Here is a 13,412-nt window from a genome sequence, read left to right on the forward strand (position 1 = left end):
GTAAGGTTAGTTTTATACCAAGAGAACAGATGTCACAATTACATCTTTTTTTTTTTTCCTTTCTGGGAAGTTTTCTTTATTCCCACGCATCTTTAATCATTCTTGGACTCTGTTTAGATCTCAGTTTCTGTCTCTCCGGGCAGTGACTTCCTTAGTTAAATAAAATATTGTGCGTAATACTGGTGGGCAGGATTTTTATAAGACCAAAACCTACTTTTATCCCTCAGTCCTCTACTGAACTCAGAATATGGCATTTCCCACACCTGCCATTCTGGCCTATAATATCTTACCAGGTGACACGTTCTTACTCTTACTCTTCATTTTGTAATGTGCTGCCTTGTATTCATAGTCTATATTACCAGTTCATGGAAAAGCAGCAGGATTGCCTTATTGAACAGTTGCCCTTAGATGTAATTTAAAACACTATTAGAGTCCAAGGCATGGCTAAAACCAGTTCTGCTAAGGTTAGAAATGCCCCCAACATTGAGAAAACCTAAATCCTTATAGGCTGGAAAGGGCTAAGAATGCAAGACCAAGCAGTTCTCACTGCAGCTCTATCTTCAAACACTCTCCAGCTTATGATAAAACAGTATATTTACAATGGGGTTTTGCTCCCTAAATAGGATGAGTGCCCCTAATTTTTTAGGTAGGAACATTAAAAAAAACGAGGGATCAGAGCCACTGTTGAAACGTTTTCACCTCCTCAGCCTTTACTACAGAGTAAAAACGGATGAGGAACATTTCCTAACACCTAGTGTGTTTGAAGTACTCATCTAATGTGCTTTCCAAATGTCAAAATTAATAACGACTTTATTTAGAGAGTTTGAAAAGTGTAGGTTTAATGGAACTTGAGAGCCAAACTCACCATACAATGACCCTCTTAGCTGTAGAGTTGCCCTGCCCTCAGTCACACGCTTTCCAGCTTACGGTTGCCTTGGCAACAACCAAAGCATAAATTCCAAGTATTTTTGCTTATATATCTGCCATTGACACTAGAACCTTCCTATCAGACACTTCTGCTGTTTTAATACATCATTAATTTCATTACTATTAATAATGAAAACTGTATTTCCTGTACATCTCCTGACTTGTGATCTTAAAGAAATGAAGCCATTCTTGAAGTTTCCAATTCAGCTCACTATTTTTTGTTTTGGAGTGGGGTGGTAATCTTGCACAGCATAACGCCAAACAATTTCTTGACATGGTTCCAACATCTGTGGTACCAGATTATAGATCGTTCCTAAAATAGTCTTAAATTGATGGATCATTGCTCCTTTCATTTGGACTTAACAAAAAGTAGCTCTGGCATTTCCTTTCACTTTTTATGTTTTAAATGGTATATCACTCTTTCTGCTCTTTTTTTCTTGCCAAAAAATAATTCTTGCCCATTTTTAGGGATTTTCTCTTTTAACAACTGAATTTCACTTAGCAGCTACAGTAATAGCTTAAATTGTAAATGTTTGTTTTATTTTGCTTTGATTTTTCTTTTGTGGACAGATGAAAAAAATATAGAAGTTCATTGGTAAATATTTGTAACTTTAAAAAGGAGTAAGGTCCTAAACTTGTTTTATTTCCTGGATTAAATTCCTTCCACCTTTCCCTTCAGTGGCTGTATTTTACCACAGATTATTTAACTACTCAGACTTTCCGAGTTTATTTAGTTTACAGGTTTTTTTGTTATTATGGTCATCCGAACAAGTATGACTGCATGAACAGATAGAAAATATAGAGAATTCTCAAAAGATTTTATCAATACAATGATTATTATACTAGCAGTAAGCATAGGAGCCTCAAATATACACAAATATACACATACATTCTTTGTCTACACCAGAAACATAGGACCTCAACATTTTGATTCAGATTTCACAGATAAAGGAAGTCAAACCCCTCCTCCTCCACCACTATTTTCACCCTGACTCTGCTCATTCATGGTCCACCTGCTCTTGTTCCCTGCAAGATGTTTCTCCTCCAGCTTCATCAATGCTGTCTATCATCAACACCACCTCATTGCAAAGCCACAGTTGATGTTAAATTGATGATCTCTAAAGTTACACAAGACACAATGGTTGTTTTCCCCTGGTGAACTAGTGTTTCTACCCATGCCGATGTTGAATGTAAAACTTTATAATTTTTCCAATTTCTAGCTCACAAGGAGAATGCAAGCTCAATATATGCGGTTCTGCATAAGTGGCAGGAAAACAACCTTGCCACCCCTGTAACAAACATTTTTAATTGTGATAAAGATGTGTGATATTCATCATAAGCCCACATAGTCATTTGGCAACAAAACTCCTAACTTTTGAGACTTTCTGAACTCCTAAGAGACGAGCTGTTACGTTAATATTATCACTGAGGAAAGATAATTATTTTTTTTAATTTATAATAAAGATGTTATATTTTAAGAAACTAATAATTAAGCCAATCTGATTAGTGCCATATGGAGAGTGTTTTGTGCAATGGACACCACAGTTATAAGCATGAGGCAGAACTAAGTAATGCTTCCTATTTATATATGGCAAAAAAACCCACAAGCATTGATGTTCATGGAACGTGGCAAACGATAAGATTGGCAGAAATCCACGAGAAGATGCTCTTTACTGTGTGACCCACCCATTTACATGAAATAAACCTTTTTTTAAGTGACTGAACCCATTATATCTCATGAGGTTTCTTTCACTTACGGTGTAGCTTGCTGTAAATTCAGCAACAGGTATGGGAAAACAGAGACCACTATGATGACATTTAAATTGCTGTCTGGATTTCAAAAAGGTAAATGAGACACAAAGAGAGGGGGGAAATGCAGAACTTGGCTTGAACAAACCACTTGGAATGTTTAAGTTAAAAGTAACAGATTAAGGAAGCATCCATAAATTCAAACATTTACATGTTAGAGTTACGCTTAGTTCACATTCCTTAGTAGCGCTGTGTAATTTATGTATAAAATATGTGTCCTCATTTACTACTATTTCCAACCTAAGATATGCTATACATTCTGGAGGGTGGAAGGAAATGGATTTCTACTCAGTTCATACTCACCACTGCAGAGATTTATGTGAAACTGCCTACCTAAACTCCATCCATTAAACCTGCATTGTTCTTAGACCAGAATTCTCCATCCTTAATGTCATTTGCACAAGAATATTAAGTCTTAATACAGACATAAGATCAACTTTTAATAATAACAGTCCTCCTCTTGTAATTTGGTGGGTAATAAAGATATCAAAGGTTATAATCCTTACCATTATTTTCTAAGCCATCTCATTAAGGTATGTGGTCTCAGTGTCTTCCAAGAAACTTTGTGTCAGGATAAGGCATGCAAAAGTCTTTAGTTATATAAATGTCACAATCCATTTCAGACTTTATTGGATTTAAATTAGCAGAAGGAATGTGCTTCATATCAGCTCTATATTAAGGGGCATTTTTTGTTTTCCCAATCCTTTCAGTGCTGGAGACCATGTGAAGAGAAGCAGGGAAGCTTCTCCCTGGAGACACCAAAACTGTTGACAGCAAAAGTGCTTGATACCCTTAGCATAAAGAGCAATACCTATTTTCAGTATCTAACATACGAGCTCAGAAATATTTGCCTTACAGCAGACATATCAGCTAATGCACATTCACCAGATTGTGCCCTAATAGAAGAGTACTATAAATGGGGCTTCAGACCTCCAAGCTCACACACACCTTGATGCCTGGGGCTGACTCTCCTTTCCTTGTTTGTCAGGTTGGTGGGAACTGTCTCTACCCTCCCTCTTGTCTTTCTTTTTGATAACTTAACCAAACAAACATCCCTGTTCGGAGAATCAGTAAAAAGTGCCTCTATGTACTTCAAATGCAACAGCGACTCCTTTGACGTCCCTCTTTTTTAACCAATTCATTCCTTTCGTCAACAGGATAGCAGCCAAGGAATCCGTGAATCTTATGTCAACACAAAGCTTAGGAATTGTGTTTGGACCAACACTCCTTAGACCTGAAAAGGAGACAGGGAACATGGCAGTCCACATGCTGTACCAAAATCAGATAGTTGAACTTATGTTGAGTGAGTACAGCAAGATCTTCGGCTCTGAGGAAGACTGACAGACAGGGCCTGTTATTGAAAACGTTCACATCTGTCTTGGTGTCTAATATTTTTACATTTCTGTAAACATATTTCTGAAATATTTCTTTTTCTTTCAAGTGACAGATGCCTCATTTTGTGAAAACTTAATGATGATTTTCTGTTTAATTTTCAAACATTGGAATAAAAAATATTGTCAACATTTGCCTATATGTATTCTGCATTAACCCTTTGAGAGTTTCATTATGCTAGCACTCCAAGTGTCACTTTTTTTGCAAGCTGAGCATACAGCATATGGCCAAGGACCATAGAAAATGCTGTTTACCAACATATGCAATGGCACAGAAAGACAAATAGTAATTGAAGAGATTTGTGGGAGATGGATTAAAATATGTATATTAAAGGCAATGAATTAAAACAGTGATACCAGATAATTTTAGCTAATCTGAGTATGATTTACCTTTCTCTTTGATATGGATTGAAAGTTAAAGACATGATGAATGATCAATTTGCATACCCCAAGAGTTCAAATAAAGATTACATTTAATACATTTAAACAAATAAAAAAAAAAAAAAACAATACACCACCAGAATGTCATTATTTGCATAATGATGCCTAAAAAAATTATTAAAAAGAAAAAAAAAGGAACTTGGGCATTTTTACTTAAATGCAGTACATGAAATTAAGACATTGCATGACTGCTCTTTTTAACGTAACATCCATTTTGATTCTTCATCACACTGTACATCTGCCCGCTTTCCCCAGCTATTTCATGTTCTCTAGCATTTGTATTGTGCTCCTGAGGATGCTTTATTGGTGAACTACATTAAATTCATCTAGAAAGAACTTTAAAAAAAAGCCTTTTCATATGCCCTTAGGATTACTTGGCTAGACTTGAATCAATTTATGCATTTGATGGTTAGTTTCAGTTGTCATGGATAAACAAAAGGGTAACTGTCTAGAATATATCAAATATTGTTTCATTTTGAAATGTATGTTTCCAGCTATACACATCTCCTACCCTGTTTTGTAAAAGTATTCTGCTGATAAAATGTAGACTTATGTTTGACAGCTTTTTAATCAAGTTCAAAGAGAATAAATAAAACTAATCCAGTGTGGTAAAGAGTCTGTCTGGTTATCGATTTGTTCATAAAATGAAAAATAAACCATGTAAATAAGATGTGTGAAACACAGATCTAGAAGCAAATATTTAAAGCAATTAAAGACCCCCAAAACATAGGATTAATGCAAAGGTCTGCTGTGCACGAGAGATATGTCTTCAATATCACCTCGCAGATCACGGATTACTTCAATTTTTACTTAGCACTGTTGTGCAAAATACCATGTTATTCAGGAAAGGTTGCTCTTCAGAACAGTTATTTAGAGGAACAAACATATAATGAAGCCTAATCGTTAACTAAGACCAGGCTTTTTCAATCAGGTGCTAACATAGGCTGAAACTAACACCAAGAAAACATAAAAAGTGGCCCCAAGATGTTTTCTGACTTCATATATGTTTGAAAAAATCAAGGAAAATAGACATCTAGTGTTCGGTAACTGAAATTAAGAACAAACAAACAAACTAACATCTCCCCATATCACAAGTATTCAACATAATCATTCCTGAACAAAACTATAATGTTTTGGAGAACCCAAATTCACTTTACTTCCAAGATAATATTTTTCATGTTAATGTCAAGCCATGAGTACTTAAACAGTAATGCTTTTCAGCATTGTCGTCTTTAAACTCTTTTAATAGCAACAAACCAGGCGCTGTTTATAGCCTGTGGAAATGACTGGAAGAAAGATAGTCAGAAGTTCAGTCTATTCCTTAATAAAGACCATTCACATTATGGCCCCACGGGTGCTCACAATCATGCTATTGAAGTAATTTCTGCTATTACTGGAAATGAAAAGTTCACTTGTTACTTGGATCCTGTTGCACTCAGAAGAAAAGATTCTTAATTAATTAATTAATCTTCTTTTAAGCTTGCTTCAGAGAATGGAGACTCTTCTCGTTTTTATAAGCAAGACAAGGCTTATGAAATGAATCCGTATCTTTCTTAAGATCAACTGGTTTGGTTGGCAGGGGGAGGAGGGAAATCAAGCAAACTTTTGGACACATAAGCCTTTATTTGGTTTTGAAGGGTGCCTTACATGAATTCTGTACAAATGTGCTGACAAAATGCTTTCTTAAAGATCGAAGTCTGCTATGTGGGTAGCTAGTTCTGGGAGGACACAAGTGGGTCTCATCAGAGAAGCGCGATGTCTACACTTTCTCATTCTGACAATGGAAAGGAATGACCATGCCTTGCAACCAAGCTGCCCCCGTCCCAAGGGACCAGTCTTCTCCATGTCCCCTTCAATATCCACATGATTTTGTTTGGAAAAATTACCGACTCAACCCCTCATCAAAGAGCCAGGCCCACGTCTCCTGCCATCAGCCCATCAGGGCAGAAAGTAACCAGACAAAAGCTGGTATAAGTGAAAAAGAACATTATTTTCAAGCCTGATCTGCAGCAGGGTTTCTTTGTCCTCCTGCTCAGGTAGTTTGCTCTTTGTTACCCAAACTCACAGCCCAGAGCTCCGACAGACTCTCTTTTGTGCTGGAGAAATACATTTCCAAATCCTAAAAGTGTCTTGAGTTTGGCCTCCATCCAGCACAAGCAATTCACTGGGCCTGTATCACCACCACATTGCTCCTGCAATTGTTTCTTATTTGCTATGACTTGGTAGAGGTTTTGCTCAAAATGTGCTAAATATTTAGCGAGTCAAAATTAGACTTGCAGAAGACCTTTTCTTCAGGAGATAGATTCAGATTGAGAAAGGCCACAGATATTTTAAGCAAGAAACTATTGCTATTAATGGTAACTTATCAGGAAAATGAAGGCTGAGAATGCAGCAGAGAGAAATATGTCCAAGAATCAGTGTGTTTATTTGCATCTTCTCCATATACGGAGTATCTTCCACTCAAACTCATGTGAAAAGAAAGTTGTACTAGTAACTGGGATAACTATAGTAAAAGGAGACAGCAGAAAGAGACCTGTAACGGAACTTAAAAGGGCTTTTCCAGCTAGAAAGATTGCTCATAAGAATAAAAAAGATCAAATCATTGAATTTTAAACTTTCGCAAGAAAAATCACCAAGAAATTCAACTACAAAATAAAATCTCCAAGCAAACAACAAGACCGACAGATTAGCTGAACTACAGCTAAAAGAGGATGTGTAAACTGCCCTAGGCAAATTTTCAGCCCTCTTTATCCTTACATGTATATACATATATAAAGAGTAACATGCATTTTAATAGTTCTTTAATTCTCTGCTAGGACAGCTACATTGCAGGTAACATCCAGCCTGTTTTCATAAGCATCCCATGTTGCAACAGAGCCAAAGACTGCCATTCAGCCCAAGGCACTCAAGAAGTTCAGCTAATCAATTTCTACAGGGTATATAGACCATGAGTAGAGTTTGGAAGAAAGCTGGAAAGTAAGTTGGGACCGCAATCATCACTGCAATCAGGCCGTGTATAGATTTTACATGGCTAATTCTCAGATGAGGCTGAAAGACAAGCCTCGGGGAATGCACGTATTATCAGGGCACAGGAGGTTCTCCTGCATCGCATTCCTGCTTCAGAAAGGAAACATGGAGCATAAGGAAGATGAGCAAAATCGCAGATGAAGGTCTCAATCACTCGTCCTGATTTTCGCGGGATGCAAAATTGGGCCCAGGGCAATGCTTGTTTTGCAGACTATAGGAACCTTCTCTAGCAGTTGCTTCAGATTAATAAAAGGAAATTTAATTTTTTAAAAAAGAGCAAAAAACCCAACAAACAAAACCCCTACAACTTTCCCCAAGGACCGAGGGCAACACATAAGAAAAATCTTCAGCATGTGGCCTGCTGAGGCCAGGCCAGACCCAAATCCTTCGCTCCTCGAGCAGTATGGCTCTTGTTAGTCAGTAGGCTTCATGGACAGAATGCCTGCAGGATGCTACTAAAGCAACACTCTCAATCTTGTGCCAATCCACCATGTGTTATCACAACAAATTAGTATACTGTACCATTACTAATAAAGTGTATGCTATTTTTACACTCAGCAATTGCATACTTCCAAACATACCTGAAATACGATATGATAATTAATGCCCATTTTTCCTTATAGATCTTTGTTACAAAGATCTGCTTGTACACTGGATACTAAACATGAAACACCACAAAACATGCCCTGAAGTTGAAAGGACCTGTGCTGAAAACTAAAGACATGAAAATTGTGGATGTGATACCACTGCACATGGGTGGTGTGAGAAACTGAGGCACAGACCCACCTGTGTCAAAAGACAAGACTGCATTTTAGTGTTCATTTCATTCAGCCCCAGGTAGAAATTTGCCTTCCAAACTCTAAACCGTGGAGGTGAAGTTAGCTGGTTTTCCGAAGTTGACTCGCAAACACTCAGAAATACTTCAGAAGTGCAATGAACCCACCATCACACACCAAAACAGCCTGTCCATGGGCCTCCAAAAAGCTTTGCACACACTGTAAAACCTGGAGCGATATCTTACACCTTCAGCAGAAGCTGACAACTTTTTGATAAGTTTAAGAGGGATCATAAAACACTGCAAGTTCAGAATGCGTGCCAATTAATTACCCACAAAACATCACCATTTTAGAGCTGTTTTAGAGCATATTTCAGTTAATAAAAGGCAGACTCATAAATTTCACAGGATTCTCCTCCGCCTGTGTCAAAATACAATTCCTGTGCTCAGCTCCTATTCATAAGTTTCTTGCCTGTGTGTCTGGAAAAAAAAAATAGCAATTATCTCCCCACCAGTGATTTCTACATTGTCTTGAAGCTCAGAATATTTCAAAGCAGCAGCTCAGAATCTTTATGACTGTTTTCTGGCTGCAGTTTTCGGTAGGTGGAGGTGTGCCCTCTGCTCTGGAAAATAAGGTGACCATGTTGAAAATGGTTTAACTGGTCCATTTCCCAGCCTCCAGCCTACCCGCTGTCACGAAAAAAGGTACAAGAAGCCCAATCATTATGTCTCGCTTTCCCACAGGGGATGTCTCTTTGCAGCCCTAGGCAGCAAATGGTTTTAAGTAAATGGCTGAACACCCTGTATACATTTCTATCTTTATGTAGTTTCTGTCACTTATTATCCATTTTTAATCCTGCTAGGCTCTTTGTCTTAATGGTATGTGATGAATTTCCCAGGTCAATTATGCACCATGTAAGAAAATATTTTACTTGTATCACTTTTAAATTCATTAGCTTTTAGTATTATTGTATAGCACTCCACTTGCTCTTGATTTATGGGAAAGGCTAAATAGGATCGTCTGACTGACCTCTTCAGGCAATTCACTCTCCTATATACCACTAACATATCACCTCTCATTTGTCTCTTAATCAATTTATCCTTCCCTCGCATGGAAGATCTGCCACACCTCTTATAACTTGCTCTGTCTTTCAGAGGATGCTCTGTGTATCTAGTCTGCCCTTTTGAACAAAACCCTAAGTATCCAAGGTGAAAGGATCCTTAATATTTTCATTATTGACCTCTTTTCAGCTCTTAAAAGAATCAAGTAGCTTGTTTGCTTCTTGTTGCTCCTGTGCGCTGAAGAACTGAACTGTCCTTTGTGCTCCCCATGGACCAGATTCAGGAGGGAATTTGGGGAATTAAATGCTCTTTCTGGTCCATATAGAGAACATATCAGGGCTGGTCGTTTCTCCTGTGTGGCTGTCTCACCTTGCAGCTATCCAAATTCACATCAGCAGCTTCAGCCACCCAATCCTGGTGGTCATCAGGAGGAGGGAAGGCAGCATGGGGAGAGACCCAAAGCACTGGGAGCACGAGCAACTAAGGGAGGCTTCAGCCTTCCCATGGGATTAATAACAATATGTTTGTGTGTATAACAACAGCAAGGACAACACACATGTCACATGTCCTGCATCCACCTCTAGCACATCTAATGTATATGCCTAGCAAAGCAAAACCATCTATGTATGTGCACTGTCACTGTCTTTCCAATGGACATGATTCTACAGGGCCGATAATGAATAGTAATTTCCCAGCTCTTGAGGTGTTAAAAGCCTGCCTTCTAACCTCAAACTCCAATCCAAATCAAACTCTTTTTGCCAATTAACAAAATAGCCTGAAAGTTCTATATCGTGACAGATTTTCTGTTGTGCAAGTATGTATTCAGCCTGAGAAGAAAATAAGTGGCATGGGGATCAAATTAAAGGTATCTGGTACCTGCCTGAACTACTTTCACCTCCATTTCTGAGCCTCTTGCAGTCTCTATGATACCGATACCCACAGGACACCGGTGTGAAGGACTGCTTTTCCCTTTTGATGTTGCAAAATTAAAATACAGCCTATGTCAGCTCAGGGACATGGACCGGGAATCTCCTATGAGATGCACTAGGATCCCACACGGTGAATCAGCCCTCAAGACAGCTGCAGTCTAAGATTACCTCATCGCAGAATGATGATGAAACACATTGGTGATACTGCACAGATACAATTTTTTTAGTATGAGATCCACATTTAGCTGTGAGCCAAATACAATTTCGCAGATTCCGCACAGCCCCAGGCCATGCGGTGCTGCAGGAACATAGAGCTGATGATCACCCTGCTCCATAAGACACTCGAGTTCAGAAAAAACAACACAATAACGTTGATTTTTCCAGGTTTCCTGAGTGTTGTCGGTTGGAAAGCAAACCAAATTTCCTTTTGTGCTTATGACACGCTTCACCTCAAGTGTAAGAACTGAAAGATAAGGCAGCTACCTTAAACAAACATGCCCTAAGATGCAAAATACAAGCACCTTCTTGAGAACTCCGGTACTGGTTTTTTTCACATCATGTCTCTTTGAAGTGTAGATAGCCAAAAACATTGGCAATGCTTTCTCTCTGATGCTGCAGTTTTTGAGCGTATTATGCATATTGCAGATGCGGTTTTCTTGCACTAGATTGAAAAAAGAAATAATCTTATTAAAAATGTAAAAGGATTTCAGGGTTCTGTACATACTCAGAGAAAAGAGAGATGTCAACAATAAACATGCCATCTGAACAATACGGAAGGACCTCTGTCCCATGGGCATAATAGATGTTTTCTTAATAACTTGCTTTTATATATTTTCCTCATATTCACAAAATAAAATTAAAAAATTGAAAATTAAAATATTTCCTTGACTGGGCAATTCAAAAATATCCTCCTTGAAACACAAGAGGATGAGCTGATACTTGGTGCATTTTCTGGGTTTGCATTCTCCCGCCCTGGATGCTCTTCTACCATCAGGATGCCTCTGGCACAGGGACAAAGACTTGCCAGTTCTCAAGGGACTGCCACAGAGCACATTAGCTCCAGCTAATAGATTAAAAACTTGGGCCTTTTAAGTGGTTTAGGCAGACTCAGCACAAGCATTGATGGAAAAGATGTGGGATTTACAAGTTGCCCATTCTCCGTGATTGCTGGACAGGGTGTAAGAAAGAATGAGAGGGAGGACAGAGGGCTCTTTTTCTGCTTCCTGGAAGAAACAGAGCAGCCACTACCACAGCAAACTGATTTTTCTCCTAATTAAAGTGAGCCTTGCTCCATCAAGTAGAAGTCCCATCAATGGACAGAGATAAACATGTCTCTACTCCTCTAGATACCTTCCACCCAAGTGTGCGTCCTCAGGTTTAGCCCATATCAAGTGACTAGTTCCAAGTTAAGGTAATCCTCGACATGCAGTTTACCCTCATTTTTCACTCTCTTTGCCATTTTCCCTTGCCCATAGCCTGTATTTCAGATAATCTGAACCTCTTTGGCAATACTGTTCCTAGAGTATAGGTCCTCAGTAAACTAGTTTCTCAAGTAACATCCCGAATGGCTTGAAGGAAGCTGGGGAAATATTGAAGGGGGTTTGGGGACCAGGGGTTGGATGTATTAAGGCAGAAAGAGCCTAAAGGAAATTTCCTCTTCCATCTTCTGCCAATGTATATGACCCATATTATTATGGAAAAACACTTACATTCTGTTTTTTGGACAGCCTACCTATACAAATACAGTCTTTCCTGCAGAAAGAGGTTCTGCTAGAGAAATCTATGATCCTGTTAAATGTGCAGAAAGACATAGGCTCCACCTCAGAAACCATTCCATTTTCCCCTAAGATCACCAGTAGGGTCTTGCTAGGAAAACATTGCTTTGAAACAAGTAGTGAAGAGAGGTGAACTTTGAGATCCATGGCCGAAGGTCTGCAGACCAAGCCAGGACAGTGCTGCACGCTCTCCTCAGGCACCAGGCAGTGGCTGGTATTACAGGAAACTACCTAAAACACCTTTCCAGGACACAGAATTTCCTATTTATCCCCATAAGGCTTTAACTAAGCTATATCCCAAATAGTTTCTACAGAGCCAGGCCTTAGATTTTACCTTGTGAAGGGCAAAACTTTTTTTAATCCCTTCTTATCTGTACAGTTGGAGATTCATTCATAAAAGATTTTGAACATTTGACCCCAAACATGCCCGAGTGCAGAAGGAATCTATCACTCGCAGATCGGGTTGGGATGCCTTTTTCTGCCTTAATTCAAATGCGCTTTGCAAGGCTACCAGGGTCACAAGTTGTGCTTCTTTCCTTTCCTATGGCCACTCTCCTGTGGAAGGGACCAGGAGAACTTACTGGATGGAAAGAAAAAAAAAGCTATCTAATTAAGAAGCAAGCGTGCATCTGTCTCAGGCCACTTGCCAAGCATAATGTGTGTGGGGGGGCACAAATCTTCTGCTATTAGAAACTGCTCCTTTTGGACTCACTGGCTTCAGTAGTGCGGGTGACAGACGCCTCACAGTCAGGTCTTGGGACTTTCTGTGCTCACCTAACGATGAGGAAGTTGTGGGATTTGTCAGAAGTTCATCCGACCATAAACATGCCAGAGGTTCCCGAGGTTTAGACAGCTCTGAATACATCTCTGATTTACTTATTTAAACTTATACCATCCCTAGTTGTCAAAACACAGGTACATGTGCAAAATAACAGATGTGTCTGACAATTATCTCCAGGAACTCATGGTCAGGTTGTTTCAAAAAGAGCCCAGATGTGGCCTGTGTCACTAAATGGTGGGGGGAAAGGGAGTATGGGAGGACACTGTCAAAACGGATAGACAGTTTGGCAGGAAAAAGCTGGATCACTCGGGATATTGGGCACATTCCAGATTTTCTGGTGCCCTCCAAAGAGACTGTGCTTATGGAAAGAAGTCTCCTGAAAACATTAGGCTGGAGTTTGATGAAAAAGCTAGTCCTGCCCTTGAAGCTCATACTCTGGCCATAGCACATCTCCTGTACAAACAACAGAGAGGACTATGCTACTATAGCCAGAAT

General features: G+C 39.1%; 1 protein-coding gene across 2 annotated transcripts in view; it reads left to right on the top strand.

Moving 5' to 3' along the window:
- The window catches only part of ARHGAP15 (Rho GTPase activating protein 15), a 323,931-nt gene extending 319,157 nt beyond the window's left edge, over positions 1-4,774 (top strand). For both annotated transcript variants that reach the window (XM_082056895.1, XM_082056894.1), the window contains exon 15: positions 3,894-4,774. In XM_082056895.1, coding sequence (XP_081913021.1) covers positions 3,894-4,077 — 184 coding nt within the window. In that variant the 3' untranslated portion in view covers positions 4,078-4,774. The remainder of the gene's footprint in view (positions 1-3,893) is intronic.
- Positions 4,775-13,412: the final 8,638 nt, after the last annotated feature.

The sequence above is a fragment of the Streptopelia decaocto genome (genome assembly GCF_964273445.1).
Source record: "Streptopelia decaocto genome assembly, chromosome: 6".
In the NCBI taxonomy this organism is placed as follows: Eukaryota; Metazoa; Chordata; class Aves; order Columbiformes; family Columbidae; genus Streptopelia; species Streptopelia decaocto.